The sequence below is a fragment of the Sardina pilchardus genome, chromosome 15 (genome assembly GCF_963854185.1).
Source record: "Sardina pilchardus chromosome 15, fSarPil1.1, whole genome shotgun sequence".
Taxonomy (NCBI): Eukaryota; Metazoa; Chordata; class Actinopteri; order Clupeiformes; family Clupeidae; genus Sardina; species Sardina pilchardus.
In genome coordinates, this window is record NC_085008.1 from 18,158,534 (window position 1) to 18,183,810 (window position 25,277).

The 25,277-nt window shown below is 46.1% G+C and overlaps 1 protein-coding gene across 1 annotated transcript; it reads left to right on the forward strand.

Moving 5' to 3' along the window:
- Positions 1 to 119: 119 nt before the first annotated feature.
- Positions 120 to 23,564, forward strand: jade3 (jade family PHD finger 3). The gene is made up of 12 exons (XM_062555970.1): positions 120 to 327; positions 13,425 to 13,493; positions 13,686 to 13,745; positions 13,881 to 13,960; positions 14,257 to 14,414; positions 15,335 to 15,525; positions 16,292 to 16,503; positions 17,023 to 17,190; positions 18,070 to 18,186; positions 18,708 to 19,190; positions 19,772 to 19,889; positions 20,164 to 23,564. Exons 3-12 carry the CDS (start codon positions 13,697 to 13,699, stop codon positions 21,096 to 21,098), a joined length of 2,511 nt encoding a protein of 836 aa, XP_062411954.1. The 5' UTR covers positions 120 to 327; positions 13,425 to 13,493; positions 13,686 to 13,696; the 3' UTR covers positions 21,099 to 23,564.
- Positions 23,565 to 25,277: the final 1,713 nt, after the last annotated feature.

Here is a 25,277-nt window from a genome sequence, read left to right on the forward strand (position 1 = left end):
CTATCAGTATCAAGTGAATGAGATGTAGGCCCCGTTTCGATGCCAGCTTGGTGAAATCGTATACAGAACGTAGCGGCTATGCGGGTAGCTAGGAAAAGGGTTTGCAAGAGGCGGAGTCTAGGACCCGGAGGCCCGGGCGGTACAATAGAGCTGTTGTGCCGTGGTGGAAAAGAGATTGCTGCTCTGGGAAATTGACAGTGTGGAATTGGAAAAGAACAACTAAAAAATATTCCTATTTATCTCATACACAACGACCCAGCTCATCCGTAACTCTCCGAAAGACAGTCCTGCTCGTAATCAACTCCAACAGCTCATTTTGGATCTACGGTAAGGTCGTGACATGAACAATACTGCTCGTGTTTGAGGGCTCAGTATGCCAAGGCTTGCCCTGGATGGTTTATCCATGCAGCTAGGCCTGCTTCCTCTTGCGCATAGATGGGTATTTCGGGATTTATCATAAAACTAGGACAAAGCGAAACGTTCCTTGGTCGATTTGGATCGTGCAGATTGAATTGCTGTTACATCGGTGTTGGTTGGCCATGAACGTATCTTTTAGGAAGTGCAATTTTGTCACGAGTAACGTTAGTGGTGGCGCCCTCGTTTGATTTCGGCTAGTCGAAGGCTGTGTCCTCGTCATCTACGGCGGCTCGAGTTTGGCGCCAAGGCCGTCAGAAAATCCTCTACGGGAACGACATTTTCAGAAAATGGCCATAAGCATCTAGCCAAGTTACTCTATGTAGAGTGGTGGCCATGATATACCCACTCATTTTAATGACCATTTGCCACTTAAAATGTTGTAGTCAATGGATTGCATGGTTATGCCACCAGCTATGAGACTGAGATAACGTTAACTGTGTCAATGAGAGATTTTCCGTAACCTGCAGTTTATCCTCTATATTTCTGGACAGTTAGCATGCTAACTGTTTAGTTATCCGGGTGGACATGTGGTTTAAAGCCGCTTCTGTTCATAAGAACGCCACAGTGTAGCAAAGCCTAGTAGTCTGTAGTATATTTTCGACGCCTAATAATTCAATAGCCTAATTCCACTAAGATGCAGGTATCATGCGGGTATACGTTAGCTGACAAACTGTTCTATAATTCACTGTCATGCATGTTTTGTCCCTTTGACGTTAACTTTAGCTAACGTTAATACAAGTCATCAGTGTAACTTTCTATTAAAACCTGTGAAGGCACTCACTGTGCTGTACATTCCCTTAGATAAGTAGAAAAAACGTACAGTATAATATTGTGAAGATCTACAGACCGTGTACATAGGGACGGTAGTTCTAATTGCTCAGTCGTTTGCGCTTGCTGTAAAGTTACAATGAAATGCTATGGTAATGAAGTTGATGGAACGGAAGTAGTTTAGGAGGAATTTTGGAATGTCTCCCCAAAGCGCCCGCTTCTATCTTTCCCCCATGTGGACCTCTGTGTGACAGTGCGGAGGCACACTACAGACACTTGCAAATACAATTTCACTCAAACAAATATAACTATTTGGTATGCAGGATTAAATGAGACAACTTTAAAACAAGCCCCCACCCCCCCTCTCACCACATTTTTAAAGTCTCATCTATCCCAAGGCACATCTTTTTAAACTCTTGTGCCAGTGGCTTTGATATGCTCTTTGTAACCTAGGCAGTTCATTCAACACTCTCTAAGGCCCTATGAAACCATGCAGAGCCTACCAGCAGGAATACAGAGCCATAGGCAGTGGGGCCGAAGTGGAGAGCTCCTGTCCTGTGCAGTGTAAAGCTACATTCCCTAAGCTGGAGTGGGGGGTGATGGTGATGTGGCCAGGGCTGGGTATTGTGTTTATTCGCTGGCGGGGTTGGAGGGGGATGGGGTGGGGTCTAATCAATGGAAACAGACCAGGAGGACACTGAGAGGCTGCCAAGTCTCAGATGTTTCATGCTGACATGAATCATTTTCTTTTTAGAACATGGACCCTCCCTCTCTCCTCTAATTCTCATATTTACTCATGATAAAACGGCATTTCTTTTTCTGGAAGTATTAGGACTAATGCTCCATCTTTAGTGTTAAACTCTTAAAACAACTTTCTGCAGGTTGCATTACACGTCAAAATATACAACACTGGCTTTTTACAACTGAAAAAACAACAAAGCATCCAAGTGCACACCTCAAAGTGATCATTATGGATAAGGCAAAACAAAACTGTAACACTAAAATCTAAACAGTGACTCCTTTGCTGGAAAGATTACATTTGTTTTCTTTATTCCTCTCGACTGGTTGGCGTGAGCTTTTATTTTCATTTGCACTGCAGAAGGAGAGTGCCTCATGCAAAAACAAGTTCCAGTAATAGCCCACCTAACCTGGGTGGCCCATCTCTGTATAGAGAGGTCTTTGTTTTCGCCCCAGCGGAAGCAGGGACAGACAGACGCAGAAGGATGCCCTCTCTGTGTTTTAACTATCCATTGTTGTGTTAGGCCGTGCCTTTTGTTCTTTGGCCGGAGGATGGCCCCTTAACACTTTGCTATTAGAACCAAGACGGTCGTCATGGCGCACAATCAGGCCCAGTATGTGTTTAGTTGTGTGTATGTGTGTATACGTGTCTGTCTGTGTGTCGTTGGTTGTGTATGCGTGTGTGTCTGCGTGTGTGTCTGCGTGAGTGGCCGAAGCGTCAGCTGCAGATGTCTGCCGCACAGCGCTCGAGTGGAGTCACGAGCGGGCCTGTTTGTGTCACTGATGAGGCCTGGACCCTCCGTCCACCTCGCCCGCCCACTACACTGAATGCAGCGTGGCCTCAGCAGTGTACACAGCCAGGCCTGCGGTATGTGTGAGGATTTAAACAAACAAAAGGAAAAGACCATCTCAAGGCACGCTTTTTTCTCTCCCTCTTAAATGTACCATAATTGTATCTGGGAAAGACTCCTTGGAGTTTTTAAAACGTGCAATGCATTTTCAAATGCTTTAAACTTGCAATGCATTTTAAAATCTTCACTATTAGTCATTATTTCATTTTTTATTTTTTGATATCTGCTATAGCTCTGATCATTCCAGGTCGTTTTAAATAGACGGTAGAAATAAGGATATTTTAAAAAAAATTGCAGTCATCGCTAGAATAAAAAAAAAATGCACACACGCAAACACACACACACACACACACACACACACACACACACACATACATATATGTATGTGTTTGTGTGTGTATGTATGTATGAAGATGGGAACACAGAGCCAGTCATCTTGATTGCCGGGCTGCTATCACAGCATAGTTATAAGAATGTACTGGTAAACCCATTGGTGCCAGGGGGTGTTCCTGGGCAGGCACTATAGCTTCGTTTTCCTAGCCAAATAAAGCCATAGGGCCCTTCTTTTAGTAGGTCTACCACTTACTGTGAGAAAACATACCCAGGTTTGTTAATATGACTGCGTTTGCGTGCACATTAATTGTAATTTTGAAGTATCCCGGTTTTGTATTTATTTACACATGTGAACATTATATCCCGATTTCAGAACTCGGCATTAGTCCTTATCCTGGTTTTGAGCAATTGGGTTATGTTAGGTGAAGTACTCAGAAACTGAGACACTTTTCCATGTATACACCTTATGCCGGTTTCTCATGCGAATGCGCGATTGCTTTACAAATAGGCATAAGGTGTGCTAATAGAACTTTATTGTTGGTAACCAGAATACTAGTATTCATCATCTATACAGGGATATAAATAAGTGGGTTTCTCTGTGGTCATGTAAGCACCATATCCTGAAGTGCATGTAAACGATATCTATGTCACCTACATTGAATACGCCCTGTGTGTGTGTGTGTGTGTGTGTGTGTGTGTGTGTGTGTGTGTGTGTGTGTGTGTGTGTGTGTGTGTGTGTGTGTGTGTGTGTGTGTGTGTGTGTGTGTGTGTGTGTGTGTGTGTGTGTGTGTGTGTGTGTGTGTGTGTGTGTGTGTGTGTGTTTTCAGTCTCAGCTGTGGTGAAAACACTACCCAGCTGCTGATGGTAGTAGATTGATCTCTGAGATCACAGCACCAGCACCAGCGCTGAGCAGAAAGCTCTTCTGAACTTGGGGCCACCAGTGACATTCTCTCTCTGACCCCAGCTGAGCAAGACCTCTGAGACCAGAGCTGAGGTGTGCCGCCTCACACAGGCACAGCAAGTTTCACATCTGACCACTCAGTTTCCTGTGTGGTCGGCCTGTAGAACGATTGCCTGATTCGTGCCATTACGCCATAACCCCATCACACCGTCACACCACCTCCCAAGTCCAGCACCAACACCAGTCTCTAGTCAAGCATTTTCAGGTCACTGGGAGGAAGCTGTAGACGGTTATGTAACAGGCTCAGTGAAGGCTTTGGCAGACCTGTTATGCTTGCCTATGTCCTTAAACACACGCTGACTCTCTGTGGAGGCTATCCTATAAGCCTCGGCATGGATGGTATGCAGGTGGTCTCAACGCGTAGCGAATAATCCTAGATCCAGACATCGATTATCTTTGGGTGGTGTTCCCGTTTATTATGAGGTAGAAAAATAGCCTATTACATAAAATCGTCCTTTACGGTGCTGATTAATAAAGTGCTGTTTGTGCTGATAAATAAAATGTTGTGGCGTGCTGTCGGTGGCTGCTCACGGCTACGGTAAGAACCGTGTGTTCCCCACCATCCACACCTTTCCCTAATTAATTACCACACCTGTAAATATAGGCTACCTAATTCCCAGTGACGTGCCACACCCAGTGCAATACTCCCCCAAGTGGCTAAAATAAATAATACATAAATTAACCTAACTAAGGTGAACATAAATGGCTCCTACACCCCGGCCCCATAATTGTGAATATTTACTTTAACCACAATTACCAAAATTACCCAACTTAAACTAAAGGAGCCATTTGTGCAGAGCTAATCTAAGTGAATCTTCTTTGAGCCTAGGACATCTGTGGTCAGGTCATCTAGCCGGGACATCTGTGGTCAGGTCATCTAGCCGAGACATCCGTGGTCAGGTCATCTAGTCGGGTCCTCATCTATGACACTTCAGCTTCCATTAAAAGGCAGATCTTCGTTACTGGCCGGTCCAGCTGACCCGTTTTTGTCTTCAGTCGAACGGAGCGGACAAAACCTCTCTTATCGGGGTACGTCTGCATAATCCTTCCCATCAGCCAGGACCCTCGTGGAGTGACAGGATCCATTACAACCACAATGTCTCCCATGGAAAAGCTTCTTTTTGGTCTCACCCACTTCTGTCTCTCCTGAAGTAGCGGCAAGTATTCACTCACCCAGCGCTTCCAAAAGAGGTCAGACAGGAACTGCACCTGCCTCCATCTCCGCTTCATGTACAGGTCATCCTTACAAAAAAGCCCAGGAGCGAGGTGTGGTTTTGATTTTAGAAGCAGGATGTGATTGGGTGTAAGTGCTTCGAGGTCATTCGCATCATCAGAGGCCTTTGTTATGGGACGACTATTGAGGATGGCTTCTACTTCACAGAGAATGGTATGAAACCCTTCATCATCTAGTACTTGGAGTCTAAGTGTGGAGGAAAGGACTCTTTTCACAAGACGAATAAGCCGCTCCCAAACCCCCCCATGGTGAGATGCGGCTGGAGGGTTGAAAGACCATGCAAGGCCACTCTGCAGTAAGGCATGCTGAATCTTCTGATGGTCTAATTTAGTAACAGCTTCCCTTAACTCCCTCTCAGCGCCTATGAAGTTGGTGCCATTGTCTGATGTTAGGTGCGTCACCTGACCTCTACGACACATGAAACGACGAATGGCGTTTATACATGAGTCAGTGTCTAAAGTATAAGCAACTTCAAGATGAACTGCCCGACTCGCCATGCAGGTGAAGAGGACGCCATAGCGCTTTGCTCTGCCGCGGCCTTTCTTCACTTCCACTGGCCCAAAATAGTCGACGCCCACATTTGTGAAAGCTGGCAAGTCTGGCACAATTCTCTCTATTGGTAGGTCTGCCATTTTCTGTTCCCCTGTCTTTCCTTGGAGGCGGCGACAGACTACGCACTCGGAGATTACCTTCCTACAGGCAGAATTGGCATGAGTAATCCAGTATCGCTTCCTGAGTAGAGAGAGCATGTGATTTCTACCTGCGTGACCCAGCTGTTGATGAATATGCCTCAAGAGGAGTCTGGACACATGTTGTTCTTTTGAAAGAATGACCGGATGTTTTTCCACCTCCGGCATGGCAGCCCTACTGAGCCTTCCTCCCACCCGTAGCAGTCCGTCCTCAAACACTGGGTCCAGCTTGTAGAGGTCACTGTTTCGCTTGACCGATCCTCCGTCTTTCAAAACGGCAATCTCATCAAAGAACCTATCTTGCTGGAAAAAGGAGATGATGGCACCTTCTGCCCTCTCAAGGTCATCGGTTGTAAGCGACTGTCCCCGAAGTGCTAATTTCTCTCTTTGCATCTCCGCATGAAGGTGGTCCTTTCTTTGGTCTCCATCGTCATGGCCGATGCTTCCAGAGGCTTGGAGAACCTTTCTCTTTTGGGACAAGGTTAGAAGTGCATCTCTAAGCCTTAGCATCCATGCCACAGATGTGATCAGCTTCTTAAAAACTGAAAAGTGACTTAAAAACACCTTGGTTGCATTCAGTGGACTGTGCGAGACGAAGGCATTCACAAGTGGGTCTTTCTTCACCTCAGGATCATCCACAGGGATCGGCGATTGCTCCATGATGGTCTTAGGCCATTCCTCTTCCCCCCTCAAGAGAAATTCTGGTCCCTTCAGCCACCGCTCACATGCAAGGAATTCTTGAGCACTTAGACCCCTGGATGCCTCATCTGCCGGATTCAATCTTGTGCCAATGTGTCTCCACTGTGAAACATCAGTTTCATTTCTAATTACAGCCACCCTATTGGCCACAAATGTATGAAACCTCCTGGTCTCATTTCCGATATACTTTAAAACGGTTGTACTGTCTGTCCAGAATACCGATGGGTGGAGATCCAGCTGCAACTCTCTCTTCAGCATCTTGTCCACCTGGACAGCCAGGACAGCAGCAGTCAGCTCGAGCCGAGGAATTGTGGTTTGCTTTAAAGGAGCGACCCTGGCTTTACCCAAGATAAAAGCAATACTGACACGGTTTCTCTTGTTCTCCATCCTGAGATATGATGCAGTTCCGTAGCCATACTCGCTAGCATCAGAGAAGTGATGCAACTGCAGGAGAGTAGGTGTTTCAAAGTCTTTTGGCTTGATGCACCGGTCCACTGTGAGCTTGGCGATGTGATGTAGATTAGCCAGCCATTTGGACCACTGCTCAGAGAAGACACGAGGTATGCTGGCGTCCCAGCCGATGTTCAGCCTGCACATCTCCTGCAGCATCCTTTTGACAGGCAAAGTAAATGGTGCAAGAAAACCCAAAGGGTCATAGATAGACGACACCACAGACAATATGCCACGTCTTGTATGTGGGCGCTCTTCTATGGCTATTCTAAAGGTCAGAACATCAGCATCTATGCACCAATGAAGACCAAGAGCTGTTTCAACAGGACTTGCCTTTTGATCCAGGTTAAGCCCCCTGGTGGCCTTGGAACGCTGTGGCTCAGGAATACTGGCCAAAACTTCACTGCTATTGCTTGTCCACTTCAACAGGCGGAATCCTCTCTTCGCACAGGCTTCAGTCAATTCATGGACCATTTCTATGGCTTTGGCCTCTGATGACACGGACTTAAGACAGTCGTCCATGTAGAAATTTTGGAGTATTGTGTTCATAACACTGGGTTCAAAGTTGTCTTTGTAGTCTTGTACAATTCTCCTCAGTGCATAATTCGCACAACTGGGCGAAGACACAGCCCCAAAGAGATGAACTCTCATCCTGTATTGCATGGGAGCTTGTTTTGTATCGCCATCAGGATACCACAAGAAACGTAAAAAGTCTGTGTGCTCAAGAGACACCCTCACCTGATGGAACATGGCTTGAATGTCTGCCATCAGTGCTACACGTTCCTGTCTAAACCTAGTAAGTACACCAAGCAAAGTGCTTGTGAGGTAAGGCCCCTGCAACAGCTGCGAGTTCAATGAAATTCCTTTATACACGGCAGCACAGTCGAAAACAACTCTAAGGGTTTTCTTTTTCGGATGGTATACCCCGTGATGGGGAATATACCACACCTTGCCGTCAGCCCGCTTCAACTGCTGCTGTGGTACAAGCTCAGCATAACCCTTTTCAATTACTTCAGAGAGGAAAGCTGTGTACTCTTGATGATAAACTTTGTTCCTCTTGAACTTCCTATGAAGACTTAAGAGACGCTGCTCTGCGATGCTGTAGTTGTTTGGCAGGATGACATCGTTAGCCTTAAAAGGCAAATCAAAGCAGTAGTGCCCTTCATCAAGCTGAATTGAAGACTCCATGATTTGCATGAACTTTTGATCCTCTCGGGAAAGGCACACATCATCTGACTTTTCATTGAACTCCTGATTGTATTGGGCAACCAATAAGTCCTGTAGCTTGGCGACTGAAATCCTATTGGCAGTGAAAGCAGGACGGCCAAACTTGCCTTTGCACGGCTCACCACCTCTCAGCGGACCGTTCACGACCCACCCCAGTAGAGTCCTGACAGCATATGGTCCTTCGCCTTGGCTATTTATTATTTCCCATGGTTCCATGAGCTTCGGTGCGTTGGTGCCTATCAGCAACTCCACCTCTGCCTCAAGACTGGGAACCTTAATGCCTTCAAGGTATTTCCATCCCTCTAGGTCCTGTTGAGTGAGAATGTTATTTCTGCTCACAGGCATGGTCCTCTGAGTATAGACTTCAGGTAAGTCTAGGAAGTTATTCTCATTCAAGCCAGAAACCTCAAGACCACTAAGCAAGAATGTGTCAACAGACCTCTCTTGGCCAAGAGTACGAAGAAGAATGCTAGTCCTGACTCCTGAAAGATTCAGTTTCCTCATGAGGTGTTGGGTACAGAAAGAAGCTGAACTCCCAGGGTCTAGGAAGGCATAAGTGTTCACAGTCTTGCTCCCGAACTTGGTCTTCACCTGTACAGGCACAATAGAAAGAACATTTTCATCACTTCCGGCCCCAGTATGGCCACATGTCTCCAATGACACAAGTGCATTATTAACTGACACTTCCTGTGCTTTAGCTTTATACTCGATATGAAGGACAGTTGGATGTTTGTATTTACAGATATCACATGTTAAAGGCTCGTCACATTCCCTACTCATATGACCTCTCCTCAGACAGCTGAAACACACTCTGCCTACTTTCAAAGCATCCAATTTCTCTCTGTGTGTCATCTCATAAAGCTGTGGACATTTCTCTACTGAATGCTGACTCCTACACACACAGCACGACTCTTGGTCATTCTTCTGTGAAGCTGGCCCTCTGCGCTGTTGATACCAAGTTGCTGATGTAGTTGGTCCAGAGGCAGTATTGATGGCAGCAACAGTAGCATGGCCTCTTCCAATATATCTGCTCTTGGGTTTAGAGGAAGGGTCTGGTGACATGCCCTGTAGGTCACCAAAGAGAGGATCAGATAACATCTTCACCTGACGTTCAATGAAGGCCACAAAATCTGGGAACATAGCTCTGTGACCACGGCGCTCCTGTAGCTCCCAGGCGACAGACCTCCATTTCTCCCTCAGTTTATATGGCAGCTTCATCATTATCAGTCGAAGATTAGATGGCACGTTCATCTCCTCCATATGCCGTAGATCTTCCATGACATTGCAACAGTCCCTTAAAAAGATTGAAAAAGACTGCAGAGCATTAGTGTCGTCAACCTTCATCGTTGGCCACTTCATAGCCTTCTCCATATAAGCTGCAGCAATTTTCAGTTCATTACCAAAATGCTCTTTCAATAGATTCTTTGCTCTATCATAGCCCTGCCCAAGAGTCATGTTATAGCAACTCCGAACCAGTTCTCTTGGCTGCCCTCTGGTATATTGCTCAAGGTAGTAAAGACATTCTTGTTTATCTGTAGTTTTCTTTTCAATACCTTGCTCAAAGGCTCTAATAAAGGCAGCATATTTAAGTGGATCACCATCAAACTCTGGGATAGCTCGTGGAGGGAGGGAGGCTAAGGCTTGATTCTGAACCAGCTGAGCAGTGATGTTAGTTTGCTTTTGCATAAGGTCATACAGAGTGGAGTGTTGAACATTATCACGAGGAGAATGATTATGTGATTGTGATTGCATACGTATACTCCCTTGTGAGGTCAGTTGCTGAAGTCCTGCTGTTGTAGTGTTGGTGAGTCCAGATCCAAGGCCATTTCCACTTGCTTCATCATCACTCGTATTTGTAGGCTCACTCCATTGAGAAGTTGACGACTGAAAACCTGACGATATAGGGTTGCTGAATCTAGATCCGTTTCCCTGAACTTCAGACCTGTGAGAAGACGGTGCAAAGGACACTGAAGACAAAGGGTTATAAGACCTTACTGAAGACTGAGCTTGCGGAATATGTAGCCTTCCTTTAGGCCGTGCAGCCAATGGCAGAGAATGGTCCTGTTGGAAAGAGACAGTTTTAGGAAGTTGCAAGACAGGAGCTGTGTTCAGATAGCTTGATGTTTGTGATTTCAAATGAGCATTAAGATAGGCATTCATGGCATCTTCTCTATTATCCTCTTCATCATACTCAACCACATCTTCACCACCAGACACGTTTTCAAACACAGACAATTTAGCTGTCGCAGCAGCCAATTTGGCCTCAACCTCTAGCTGTTCCTTTTTTCTTTTCAGCTTTGCCTTTTCAATTTGAAGGGCTGCTTCTTCAGCATCAATATCATGCATTTTTCTCAAAGCAGCTGCAGACTGTAAAAGAGCAGCCCTTTCAGCCTTTGCCTTTAAACGTACAGAATTAATACTAGAAGCCTTTGAATGGACAGAAGAGCGACCTTTATGTTTTGATCCTTTACTTGAAACATTGGATATACTGTCTTCAGGCCTTAGGTCAGAGTCTGTTATAGACAGCACATCAAGCTCATCACTGTCCTTTTTTGCAGCATTGGCCAACCATTGCTTCACATCATTTTCAAATGTATCCATTTCCTTTGTTTTCTGTAAAAGCCATTTTTTTTGCTTCTCGTATTCAGGGTCTGGCATAGGCATTTCCAACAAAGTAGTTTGAGTTTCTAAAGCCTCTTTGCACAATGTGGTATATTTGCTTAGACATTTCTTCACATCAGACACAGTTTGAGATGTAATGTTTTCAGAAAAAAGCACATTAATCCTTTGCTTAATTTTGTTAGCTTGCATAAATTGGAATTTCCGATTTTTCTGAAGGTTTTCAAACAACATGGTAAATCCCTTAGCTGTTAATTTTCTTGTGCGTTTCTCCGAATCATCAACAGGAGAACTAGGTTTATCGGGAATCTTATTTTCATCTGTAACCACAACAGCAGTCTTGGCCCGGTCGGGCAAATTGTCTTCCTCTGCGCTCATATTTGTGTGTTAAGCGCGTCAAGTTCAAGCGCTCTATAAAACACAACAATTTACTTTAGGCCTACTTATGCGGAGGCAGCCGACAGCACGCACAACACAGCACTTGAAATATCCCGAGCGTCGGAATTTGTCAATTAACAGCACAAGCAGGTCAGACAATTTTTATGAAGCAGCAGCACTGAAAAGTCTATCGTTTAACTTTCAAAGTCCACGTTTTCTTTTCCAACTCCAGCATAGAGGAATATGAAAGTGTACCCACCAGCCTTCGGTGATTGCGGTCTGCACTGGATAACGACGTGAGAACTTCCAGGTGTTCCAATTAAGACTTCCAAGTTCCGCGACAGTAATCAATCCAATGAAACGGGCAGTCCTTTTTCAATATCCAAACGATCAGAACGCTTCTGTCCAATTCAGAAGCGTATATCCAGACGAAAAGGAATGGGTTCTTACGGTGTGGAGGCTATCCTATAAGCCTCGGCATGGATGGTATGCAGGTGGTCTCAACGCGTAGCGAATAATCCTAGATCCAGACATCGATTATCTTTGGGTGGTGTTCCCGTTTATTATGAGGTAGAAAAATAGCCTATTACATAAAATCGTCCTTTACGGTGCTGATTAATAAAGTGCTGTTTGTGCTGATAAATAAAATGTTGTGGCGTGCTGTCGGTGGCTGCTCACGGCTACGGTAAGAACCGTGTGTTCCCCACCATCCACACCTTTCCCTAATTAATTACCACACCTGTAAATATAGGCTACCTAATTCCCAGTGACGTGCCACACCCAGTGCAATACTCCCCCAAGTGGCTAAAATAAATAATACATAAATTAACCTAACTAAGGTGAACATAAATGGCTCCTACACTCTCAAAGGTGTCCTTAGGTCTCTCTCTCCCTCGCGTGACACAGTCCTGCTGTAGACATGAGTGGCCGACATTCTCTGCATTCCTGTGTGGCTGTTGGTCGTGAAGCAGAGTGTTACTAACTAATGGGTCCCTTTTTCTCCCTGAGACTGTTAAGATCTCTCTCTCCCTCTCTCTTTCTCTCTTTCTGTCTCAAGGCAGGCCAATATCATTTTGAGTCGTCTTATGGCGTTTCCAGTCCCTTGGTAATTTTAGAGAAGAGGTGACAGCGTGGAGTTGATTTCACTAATAGTAGTAGTAGTAGTAGTGACTGTTTTGGCTCAGTTGTGGTCGAGATGGTCTAAATTAGCTGTCCACAAGGCTAATGGTTGTAGGGGTTGTTCACACCTCTTCTACAGAGAAAGGCCTGGGACTTCCGCTGTTCTGCTGTAGATATAAGTGGTTTAATGAGTTTGCAGTTTGTTAATGCTCATGTCATATTAATAAAGTCTTATTTGTAGGTTCAGGAAATGCAGAAGCGAGAGTGCAGTTCTGGTGTACGAGGCAGTGACTGATGCATTAATAGCCTGCGTCATACCACGCACCTCCTTTTACTGCGTCTCTCACCTCACATGGGCCATACGAAGCACTTCCTTCTCATGAAAGCCGCCCGCCACAGTCCCAGAGGCTGCTGGGAGTTGTAGTTCATTTTAATTGGACCATGTGGGTTTGAGGAAAAGTCCTCAGTGGTATCAGCGGGACAGAACCTCATTCAGAACAGCCCTTTGTGAGCTCTGTTTATTTCCTTCTCAGTGGGTAGCCTCAGTTGAGTTTATATTTTGCACTTGACTGAAGGCCAGCAAGGTCCAACTTGGCCGTGAGTCAGATTGACACGGGGTTAGGGTCGATTTAATCCCAGAGCTTTCTCTCTCACACAAATGCATGCGTGCGTGCGCGCACACACACACACACACACCAAATCTCTCTCACTCACTTACACACACCGGCACTCTCTCTTTCTCTCGCTTTCACACGTTCTCTCTCTAACACACACTCACTCTCACACACACAGTAAAAAGTCACTCACACAGCACTCTCTCTCTCGCTCTCTCTCTCTCTTACACATACTCTCTCTCTCTCTCACTCTCTCACACACACACACACACACACTGTATGGTTTTTGCCCCTGTCTGACTGACTGTCTCCCCATGCTGTGTGCAGGGATGAGAGGAGGACAGAGCCAGCCCATCAGAGGAACACACTAGCATGCGCGTAGACCTCAAATTTATGGTAAGTCAGTGTGTAACTGAAGTGCCTACTTCCTCAAACCCATATCTGTTTACGTGTGTGTGTGTGTGTGTTTGTTTACTTGTTTGTTGAAGTGTTTTTTAGCCTTTGTTTGCACTGTAACAGTATAGCAGCCATGAAAAGGACTGTGCAGTATCCATTCTGTCAATAAACCATCTTTAATCTGTCTTGAAGGATACAAAAGGATGAAACGCCTCCGGTGTTCAAGCAGCAGTGACAGCTCTGACAATGAGAGTGAGTACAGCCTGACCTGCTATGTGTGTGCAGTCTGTCCCAGTGTCTATCTGTTGCATTACTGACAAATGTGTTGTTGACGCCTGGAAAGCCCAACTTGGTCCCTAATGTGTGAACATTGTTTTCCCCATGTAGGTCCTTCAACCTCCTTCTCCTCCAACAAGTATGGAAGCAAACCTGGAACCCCCGCTTCCAACCCTAAGAAACCGGCAGAGGTGAGCCCGACCTCCATCCATGTCACACCAGATAGTGATTTTATTTCATTATTGCATTAAGTTGCATTAAAGATGGCGTAATTTTAATCCGACACAGATTTTTGGTAAATTTGGTCCGTTAATCCAAATCCACACAGTTCTGCAGCCATAGGTTCAGTGTGTGTTCAGAAAAATTCTATAAGGACTGTGGAAGACAGGATTTTATTTGACTGACTTTAGTGCTGAAACGTCAGTGACCTGTCACCAGCAGAGAGGACTCTGGAGGACCTTCAATGTATGGCTTGTTGTGCCCTCAGGTGTTCCGCAAAGACCTGATCAGTGCCATGAAGCTGCCGGACTCGCACCATGTCACGCCGGAGGACTACTACCTGCTGGCGGACACGTGGAGGCAGGAGTGGGAGAAGGGGGTGCAGGTGCCCGCCAGCCCCGACACCATCCCCCAGCCCTCCCTCAGGTGTGTGCACAACACATTACCTGTCTCTCTTGCGCTTTCTCTCTCTTTCTCTCGCTCTCTGTCTCTGTCTCTCGCTCTCTGTCTTTCACTTTATTTCTCACTCTCTCTTTTTGTCTCTCTCGCTCTCTCTGTCTTTCACTTTCTTTCGCGCTCTCTCCCTTTCTCTCTTTCACTTTCTCTTCTTCTTTCTCTCTCTCTCTCTCTCTCTCTGTCTATCTCACTCATCTCTAGACCCAAAACCATCCCCCAGCCCTCCCTCACTATACCTCTCCCTCTTTCTCTCTCTGTCTTTTTCTTCTCCCTCTTTCTCTCTCTTTCTGTGTTTTTGTCTGTATGTCTTCTCTCTCCCCCTTGCTCTCTCATCATCTCTCTCTCTCTCTCGCTCTCTCTGTATCTATTCTCTCTCTCTATTCTCTCTATCTTGTGTTTCTATCTACATCTCTTTTTCTTTTTTCTCTCCCATTGAAGATACGGCTTACTTTTATGGCATGACCATATATGACAAAGCAATATATTCTTTTAAATTAAAACCAATTAAATAATGAGAAAAAAAGAAGTTAGAAGATGTATCTCTCTTTCTCCTGGTTCCACTTCCTGCTAGAAGGCCATTAGTGTTGTAAATTAGCTACAATTCATTTGCCTGCTCTATGAGGTGTTAAATTGTTTATTAAATGGAAGTCATTTTAATGAGTCTTGCTATCATTAGAATGTGCATAACAGATGTCTGACAACATGTTGACTACTGAACGGCTGTTCGGAAAACAAAACATACCAAGCAAGCACGCCAACACATTTCAAACACATACAAATGTTTTGACTGGTTCAAATATTGTTTTCGTTTTGTTGTTTTGTTTTGTTGTTTTGTTTTGTTTTTCTATTTGAATCACCTTTGCATGTATTTTTTCTACCGCCACTTGCAGGGCCATTGCGGAGAGATCGAAGGAGCTGCTCTACTCCCGACCCAGGAAGTACATCCAGTGCTGGAGCCAGGACACCGCGGAGACAGGCTACGTGAACATCAAGGAGCTGGCCGAAGCCATGTGCCGCTACGACCTGGACGACATGGACCTGTACTGGCTCAGGGAGCTGAACGCCGAGCTGGCTCTGATGGGTGAGCGATGCGGAGGGAGGACCAGCTGGGGTCGGCCGGGTTTGTGCTGAGGAGTCAGATTAGAGCTGGTAGGAGTTGGCTCAGCTAAAGGATGCTCATGCTAGTTCCCTGGATTCCATTCAGACATTTTTTACCAGTGGCAGAATTTGTGAAGGAAAAACTAAAACAGGCTTGTATGCCTTTGATAGAGGTGTGAACTTGGACTCGAAAGTATTGAATTGGAAGAACACAGCCACAGTTGTATAGCAGACCACCAAAACATTATAAACGGTATATAACGAGGTTCAAAAAAGCGCTTAACACAATGTTAAGCTCTAGTGAGGGCAGGAGCTTGGTCCAATGGTGAGTTTTTACTGGGAGTGGCTCAGCCTCTGATATTGCAACTAGTTTCATTGACCCATCTCTTCCTCTTTCCAAAGAAACAGCCTGAACTATTGTGCCCCTGATTTATGTGTGAGTCAAAACTTCACTCGAAGTGTTTTCGCTTGAAATTTTAAGTGGGCTGTCACATCAGAAACAGTGGAGCCACGCCAACATGTGCACAGCAGAACATTGAAAACCTTTGGCACAGCCATCTTAAGCACCAGTATATGTTTGTTTACACTGACTGTGTCCTCATACAGGAGGCAATACACAGGGTGTGTGTGTGTGTCTGTGTGTGTGTCTGTGTGTGTGTGTGTGTGTGTGTGTGTGTGTGTGTGTGTGTGTGTGTGTGTGTGTGTGTGTGTGTGTTGAGTGTAATGTCGTGTGTCATCTTGTCCCTCAGGGGAGATGCCCGTGGATGAGCTGACGATGGAGCGCACCATGGAGGCCCTTGAGAGGCAGTGCCACGAGAACATGAACTACGCCATCGAGACGGAGGAGGGCCTGGGCATCGAGTACGACGAGGACGTCATCTGCGATGTGTGCCGCTCCCCCGACAGCGAGGAGGGGAACGACATGGTGTTCTGTGACAAGTGCAACATCTGCGTGCACCAGGTCGGTGGCCACTGCCATTGTGGGTTGCACTGTGGGTGTGGGAAGATGGCGAGGGAATTATTAGCACTTCCCCTGTGCTTTTGTTGTTGGGTTCCTCTGTTCTTCCGTCCCCATTGGTGTGATTAGTTAATGCTTTTATTACACAGAGTGTACTCTTAGCTCACAAAGCATCACACAGTATAGAATGGTGTGGAATGGATAATATAATGGTACCATAAAAGTGTTTGGTTACACTCTAGTTAAAAGTATGTACATAAGAGTGATAGGACACTGTCATGAACATTACAAACAAGCCATAAACGTTTGTGAAATGTTAATTTAGAATTTAAAAATGAAGTGTCATTCGTTTTTTGTCGTGAGTTAGATTTATGACTGTGTCATGTCACTGTAATGTAGATGCCTTCAAATAAAAAGGCAGGGTAATACTGATCTTCATGTTGTGGCATAGTTTGGTGAAGGTTGTCATGGAAATATTGTGGAGGTTGTCCAGGTCCCTTACGCCAGTTGTCCTCCCCACAGGCCTGCTACGGGATTGTGAAAGTCCCTGATGGCAACTGGCTGTGTAGGACCTGCGTGCTCGGCATCAACCCCCAGTGCCTACTGTGCCCCAAGAAGGGCGGTGCCATGAAGGCCACGCGAGCAGGAACCAAGTGGGCACACGTTAGCTGCGCGCTCTGGATCCCAGAGGTATGTTCTATTGGTTTCTGTTCATCATACACACGTTAGCTGCGCGCTCTGGATCCCAGAGGTATGTTCTATTGGTTTCTGTTCATACACACGTTAGTTGTGCCCTCTGGATCCCGGAGGTATGTTCTTTTGGTTCCGTTCATACACACATTAGTTGCACGCTCTGGATCCCGGAGGTATGTTCTATTGGTTCCGTACATACACACGTTAGTTGCGCGCTCTGGATCCCAGAGGTATGTTCTTTTGGTTCCGTTCATACACACGTTAGTTGCGCGCTCTGGATCCCAGAGGTATGTTCTTTTGGTTTAGTTATTACACAGGAGCATGTTCCTTTTACTATCGGCTGGTGAGTTCCCACAGCAGCCTAACCCATAGGTATATATACCTGTGTATATATATCTGTGGCCTAACCTCTCACTCTCACATGCAAGCGATTGAACCCAAATTTAGAGGCCAGGCTCAATTTGACAACCACTCTCCTTTCAGTTTTTCATGGCCTTGCGTAGATAACATCAGATCTGATTCAACTTCATTGTCATTGTGCAGAGTACAAGAACAGAGACAACAAAATGCATTTGGCATCTAGCCAGAAGTGCAAAAAAGCAGAAAGTGCCATGTGATATACAAAGTATAGACCGGACAAGAAATATAGTGCAGTGTAGACAGTAGTATACAGTTTACAGAAGGTGGTTTAGAGTAAAATAAATTAAATATAAAAAATGTACAGTTTTTTTAGCAGTTACCTTATAATAGCAGACTGAATAAGGCTATGTAATGTGAGCAATGTATGAACAACATGTACAGATGTGCAATGTGTAGAGTAGACTTACTGTCGTTAACTAACCGGTCATTGACTGGTCATTTTGTTTTTCTCCACAGGTGAGCATCGCTTGTCCAGAAAGGATGGAGCCCATCACCAAAGTATCTCACATTCCACCCAGTCGCTGGTCCCTCATATGCAGCCTGTGTAAGCTGAAGACCGGAGCCTGCATACAGGTGAGGAGGGCTGGGATGGAGTGCTGTCACGGGGTTGAGTGTGCTCAGACTGGCCTTCATATGCGGACTGGAGGCCTAGTGTGGTGACGATGTTCGTCGTAAAGGAGATTTTGATTCAGAGTGTAGCTTTGAGTTGTGTGGTGAGAGAGTGGACACTCGTTAACATGGTACCACTAGCAGTTGAGTATAAATTCATCAGGGTAGCGATGAGTAAAAATAGCTTCTGAAAAAGCGTGTAGTTAAATTTACAACAATACATTTGTGCTTCAGTGCTCAAGGAGGTTGTAGTTGGAGTGCTGTTTTGGGAAGACTGGGCACTCCTTAATGTGGTGCCACGATAGCTGACCATAAACTGTGCTGTTCTCTTTCCCTTTCACATTGTTCCATGTACAACAATGTCAAGGGGGGATTTCTGGTGGGATTTTTGGGTGAACGTGGTGCATTGAGAAATGTTTTGACCACTGTACCACTGTAGCTGACTAATGTTTGCCGTTTTTGCTTCTCTCTCCCCTTTTCTGCAGTGCTCGGTGAAGAACTGCACTATTCCTTTCCACGTGACCTGCGCCTTCGAGCACAGCCTGGAGATGAAGACCATCCTGGACGAGGGCGACGAGGTCAAGTTCAAGTCCTACTGCCTGAAGCACAGCAAGCCCAAAGACGGCGAGCCGGGCCTGAGCCCCAGTCCCAACCCCAGCCCGAGTCCGGCCAGGCCCAAGCCGCCCACCGAGACGGAGAAGGTGGGCCTGCGAGCCCAGAAGCTCCTGGAGCTGGAGGAGGAGTTCTTCTCGATGGTGCAGCCCGTTGAGCTGGCCCAGGAGCTGGGCCTGGCGCCGGCGCTGCTGGACTTCATCTTCCAGTACTGGAAGCTGAAGCGGAAGAGCAGCTTCAACAAGCCGCTACTGCCCCCTAAGGAGGAGGAGGAGAATCAGCTCCTGCAGCCGCAGGAGGACAGCATCCACACGCGCATGCGCATGTTCATGCACCTGAGGCAGGACTTGGAGAGGGTGAGTGGGGCTGCCGGTCGCTTTCTCCATCATCGTATCAAACCCTGGCGTCTGACTGCAGCCCTAGGGTGCGATCAGATCCGACAGGATGGGTTTTGCCGCCTATGAAATGTGACTTGTGCTAAGTTTTCGTAAAAACGCGGGCACTTTTCCACTTGGACTTGAACTTCATTACTTCAGCAATTTCCAACTGTTGCCTGAGCAGATCTTTCTGAGTGATGCCCACAATAAGGTCTACACACGCAATGAGATCAGGCCCAGGCTGAAAGGCCAGAAGAAAATCTAATCTGTGTCACATGTCAAAAACAACCACTGAGTTAAAGTCCCCCTGTAGCAGAGCTCTCGTGGTAGTAATGTTGACAAATTCCTTGAGAAGTTAGTTAAGTTGGAACCATTTAAGGAATTCAAAAAAGTTTAATTCCTTCAATTGATTTAAAATAATTAAGCAATTCCTTTCAATTGACCCAAAACATGCCTCTCCTTCCATTCATAGATTCAATTCAGTTGAAGTAGCCTGACAGACTGTTTGTGTCTGCAGTGTCCTAATATGATGCCTGTGTGATTTGCTTTGTTTTGTCCAGGTGAGGAACCTGTGCTACATGGTGAGTCGGCGGGAGAAGCTGAAGCTGTCCCAGAGCAAATCCCAGGAGCAGATCTTCAACCTGCATGTCAAGCTCATCAACCAGGAGCTATGTGCAGGTAGAACACACTCCTGTACTCTTCCTGACACCTGTACAGTTTAGTCATTATTGGTAAATGTTTGATGGTGAGCTTGCAAGCAAGTGGGACAGTCATATGGGGTACAAAATCCTCCTGTAAAATTGAAAATCATGATGATAACTTTTATTTTTTTGTACCCAACGAGGCCCAAACACTTGAGTTTGACATTGGTGTTTTGCATAGATGTTTCTGTTGCCATGGTAGTTGAACTGAATGTCATTGTTGTTCCCCTGTTTTGTTTATCCGCCCTCAGGCCTTCCAGTATCCATTCCAGTGGAGAGCTTGCTGTTCCGGCCTCCACCCCGAATCACACTGAAGCTCAAGATGCCCAAGCTGTCGCTAGGCAACGGCAAAGGCTGTTCCAAATCAGGAAACGGACCCCTGTGCCCGGACAACAGCGTCAACGTCTACAACCGGGGCAGCAGCGGGATTGGCCAGGGCAAGCCGCAGCTCCACCACAGCCGGGTACGGAAAGAGGAGCGCGCCAACGGTCTGATGGCCGCCGCTGCCGCCGCCGCGCACTCTCATCGGGACGGCGGCTCCAGCAGCGGCCCGACGCTGCCCGTCAAGCCCACGGGCAAACCGCTGGCACTGCACGCAGCACTGCACGGCCACTTGTCCAGCGGGAAGGGGAAGGGCAAGGGGGACCAGGAGAGGAGCCGAGCGTCAGCGGCATCAGCGGCAAAGTCCAACGGCTTCACGGAGAAGCCCAGTACGGTGGCCCAGAGGGACACGTCCTGTCAGACGCCCAGCGAGCAGGACGCTCAGTACGAGGGGGGAGCCGGGAAGGGGGGTAAAGGGGGCGCGCAGGGGGCCTTCCACAAGTCCTCCATGGAGCACTTCAGCAGGTCCTTCAAGGAGGCCACCGTCAGCCTGGTGCGCACCACCGAGGACCTGAGGGGCTCGGACAAGGCCTCCCGCAAGGGCTCGTCGTCCTCGGGGAAGGAGCGTCTCTGGGCCAAGCCGGCAGGGGAGAGGCGGGCGGAGAGCGACGGCTACTGCCCGGACCTGGAACTGAGCGACTCGGAGTCGGAGGCCAAGGGCAAGCAGCAGCGGCAGCGCTCGGGCAGGCCGCAGGCGGGCAGCAGCCCCGCGCGGGGGGACTCGGGTAAGGGCGGCGGTGGCGGCGGCGACGGTCGCCGGGGGAAAGTGTCTCTAGGGTCCAGAGCCTCAAAGGTACAAAGGTGACGACTCGATCTCATCGTGCAGCGCCTCACGAGCACTACTCAACTTGAGCCTCTCCCCGACTTTCACTGCCCCTTTCAAGAAAAAAAAAAAAAACATTCTGGGATTTCCACGCCAATGCAGGTGTCCACAAGTGCCAGGTTTGTTGCCCCTGATTGTGAGGTTCTGGATAGAGCCAAGCCCTCTTGCCATGAAAAATCAGTGTTTGCTCTGGAAAGCTAGCTTACTTCAGTTAGCAATGCTAGCCGTGAAGTGTAAACATTGGCACCTGTGAACAGTTAGTTCTGAGTGGCGTTTTGACACATGGTCCTTTGGCTGGGACTGACAACAACCAATTTTGTCTGGCTGTGCATTGCCTTTGTGTTCCGCAAACAGGGTTTTTATTTTCTTGTCATGAATAGTTCCACCAGTATCAACCAAGTACGTAACATTAGATGGGTCTCAAGTTTCTGTTGTATATGTTGGATGAAAACAACTTTGTTTTTTTTATGCTGTAAATAGTCACTTATGTCAGACGAAGCATGTTTTACCATGTTTCATGAATAAACAGTGACATGGTCTCTCTATGACATTATGCAAAAAAAAAAAAATAAAGCCAGTTTTGTGTTTGTTCGTTTGGAAGAGGGAACGAGGTGACACAACTTCTGGGTCACTAAATATTGTCAAAAGTTGGCAATCGAATCCCTTCCGTCTTTCTCTCTCAACTGTCTACTGAAACTGCGTAAGCATGCTTGCTGTCCTGTTGCTTCCTTATTCTCAAAAAGGAAACCTTAGTCTTTGGAAAGTCTGAAACATTTATATAGTGGTTCTTCCATGTGTGTGTTAATGGAATTGGAAGAGATCCTATGTATGCCGTATCTCGTTGAGATGATTAGCCTCACTTTCGTCTGAGCTGTTTTTAAATGTGTTTGGATGATTATGGAATCCACAGTTAGTGCTGTTGGTATCAGTTGCAATGCAATTGTGTAAGCAATAGAGACAGTATCAGGTTAAAATGGTTTAAGATAAGTGTAGGGTTTTTTTTTACAATGGAGGTCAGTTGTTGAAGTTCTGTTAAGGCTACAGTGGCACTGCATGTTGTAGCCATTCTGTATTGAAATCAACTGTGATTCTGACTTGAGTTTCAGGGTGCTCACTTTTTTTTACCTCTGTGAAGTACGTTGGAGTAAATATGAGCCACAAGGGGGCGGTGTGGAGTGGACCGACTTTGAGTCTCGCAGACCACAGGTCATTGAGCCGCCAGGTGGGGGCGCCAGATATCGACTAAAAGCCTTAGAAACAGTATATTTTTGTTCTCAAGATCATGCCAAAAACACCTGTATTGAGTGTATTTGTCAGAATGCCAGCAATTGAGATTGGAGGTGCCCCTTCTAGAGGCTATATTGCCTAAAATGCTGCTGTTAAACACCATTGTTTACGTCAGATGTGACCCATCTTCACTCCCTACTCTAACTGTACTGTAACACTTCCTTTACATTTCTCCTCACTGCTCGTAGTACTTAAGGTTCATCATGATTTAAGGGCTGTTGAGGGCCTGAAGTGGGATCTAGTGAAACTTGGCCGGCCTGCCAGCCTTGGCAATGCTCTTTTTAAAAGATGGTCTTGCCGCAGGCTACTCTGTCTCTCGCTGTGAATTTAACCCCGGTGGTTCCCTAATGGCCTGTCACGGCATTTGCAGAGTTGCAGTGTCTGTCTCTGCTTGGCTGGTCGGGCAGTGAGAGAGCCCACCCCCACCCATTCTAGTGGAAGACTCATAGCACAATATCGTTCTCCTTTTGACCATGTACTGTACTGATTAGTTTCTCATTACCCCACCCCCCACACACACCATATAAAGCCAGCATCCTCCTTTTCACACCTTTCAGTTTCAGTTGAAGGTCATCAAGGTCATTGGTTAAACCCAGGGACTGAAAAAGTAAATGCGTTTGTGGTGATGACATCCGCTCAAAGAAAAAAAAATATATAATAATGTAGTTTCAGCATCAACTCCCTGTTGTCCTGGTAGCTCAGAGAAATGACCGCATGGAGGAGCAAGGCTGGTTTTATTGCACCTGTCAGTGCAGCACATTCCTCTGTGTTGAGTGAAGGAGACATGGCCAAGTGTGTGTCTGTGCAACTGTTTGCAACCTATTTGCTTTTTTAATGTGTGTGTGTGTGTGTGCGCGCGCGCTATGTGAACTTCCAGAGTGAGCTCCCGTGTCGCTGGGATCAGGCAGTGTAGTGCTGTCTGGCAGCAGATCAAAAGAAACACTGTATGGATGTGTGCATGGATGTAAGCTCGAAAAAATATACAAAAGAAAAAAACAAAAATGCAAAATAAAAATAAAACAGTGCTTTCCTGTAGAGCTGAGAACTTCATAGGACTTGATATTTTACACTAAAATGATGAAATGCAAAAGGTGGATATCCACAATTTTTTTGTTTGTTTTCTTTTCTTCTCAAAGAACCATTTTTTCAATAAACTTGAAAATAAAATTCTTTGACTTAAGTGGTGTTTCTGTTTAGATAAAAAATAAATTGTTATGATTGCAGTTAGTCAGCTGATTTGTTTGGTAGTCTCCTGAGGATGACTAGAAGGTGTTCTGTGCACTGTTCCTCACAGTGAGTATCTGCAGTCAGCATCCATGCACATTGAGGTGAAGCAGAAGTCACTAAAAGCTCATCCTTCTGGGCCCACTGAGTTGTCCTTTCTGCCTGGACGGCCCTTTTGTCTCTGAAGTAGTCACCAGTCACACAACATTCCCCAGGACTGTTTGCAGAAACGTTGCACAACCATTTTGTTAACGAACCACTGTTCAAACTGATAAGTCTCTTTTATCATTAGGATGGTAGCTGTTCAACGCTCCTTGGCTCTCCGCCCCAAAACTCTGCTGTAGAACCCTGTGTCGATTCAATCCCCCACTAAACAACCGCAGCCGTCCACCATGAGGAAAATAAAGGACCTTGTATCCCTGACGCACCAAAACAGCTTTTCTACGTTAGCACTGGGTCAGCAAGCTCCCCACAAACACAATTATTTTTCTCCAGGCAGCAGCAGAGTGGCCGGAAAGCACCTCTTCTGCACATCAGACTTCGCTCTCCTTGATGGACTGTGGGGCACATACTCTGATGAATGAGATTTCAGCGCTGTCAATCAGGATCATTCTTCACTGTAAGAGGCAGTGTTAGTTGAGAATGTAGAAGTACTTCACACACACAAAGTAATCCTCTGTGAGAAAAGAAAATGTTTTTCATTGACAATGTAGTGAATATTTTTGGACACTTTTAGCAACATGGAAAGCAGAATAGTGCAACTTGACAAGCTGTGTTGTTTTGGTTTATACATATTTCTATCACTGTAAAATATCTAACCGTAAGCACACAATTCCGGGGAAAGGCATAGGAGAGAGCTCAGGTGCTGGTTTATTGATCATGTGCAAAGAAAGCAAGTGAGAAGAATAAAATGTTGTCGTCATCATTTCCATCATCCCAAGCAGAGATGTAATAAATGTCTCCCAGTTTTCCTAAGGGTGGAGAAATACGCCTCATTAGTCAGATAAGAGACCCACTGCCCCAGAAACCCACTGTGAGGAGAATCAGACCACTTCCCCATCCTTACACACACACACACACACACACACATCCCTCCTCTCAGTCTGTGATCATAGAGGCGTGACCAACAACATGAATGGAGGCTTTGGGGGCACTGATTACATGCAGTGAATGGAGACCTCATTGGTTTGCACGAGGTCCCCAGCTCTGCTATGCAGTCAAATGGGGCACTGCACTAATAGCTTTGTCTTGTTGCATTTCAGTAGTCAGTCCTCTGAGGTAGAGAGAGAGAGAGAGAGAGAGAGAGCAGTGAAAGAATGTGCTACTTCAAGCAGTTTTCAGTTGACAGCTTCCCCCTTCAAATAACAATCCCCCTTTTTCAATTTAGCTTCACACAACACAACTTCTGCAGGGCTAGAGGAGAACAGACCATGTTTTCAGGCTATGTGAAAAATAAATATTTATTTTTCTGAAATATAAAAAAAATTCTATCATTACCTTTTCTGTTTTTCTATCATTACACGATTGCTGCAGTAACATTTTTGGTTTGTGAAATAATAATCTCTGTAAGCATGTAAATGTGTGTTGGTATGTCTTTGTGTTGAGAAGAGACACATCCAGCCCAAGGGGCCATTAGTTGTAAACACACAG

Bases quoted from the DNA above. Each gene is read 5' to 3' on its own strand.
- jade3 (XM_062555970.1), top strand. From the start codon at position 13,697: ATGAAACGCCTCCGGTGTTCAAGCAGCAGTGACAGCTCTGACAATGAG. The intron at 13,961-14,256 runs GTGAGCCCGACC...TTGTGCCCTCAG, and splicing joins ACCCTAAGAAACCGGCAGAG to GTGTTCCGCAAAGACCTGAT. The intron at 18,187-18,707 runs GTGAGGAGGGCT...CCTTTTCTGCAG, and splicing joins AGACCGGAGCCTGCATACAG to TGCTCGGTGAAGAACTGCAC.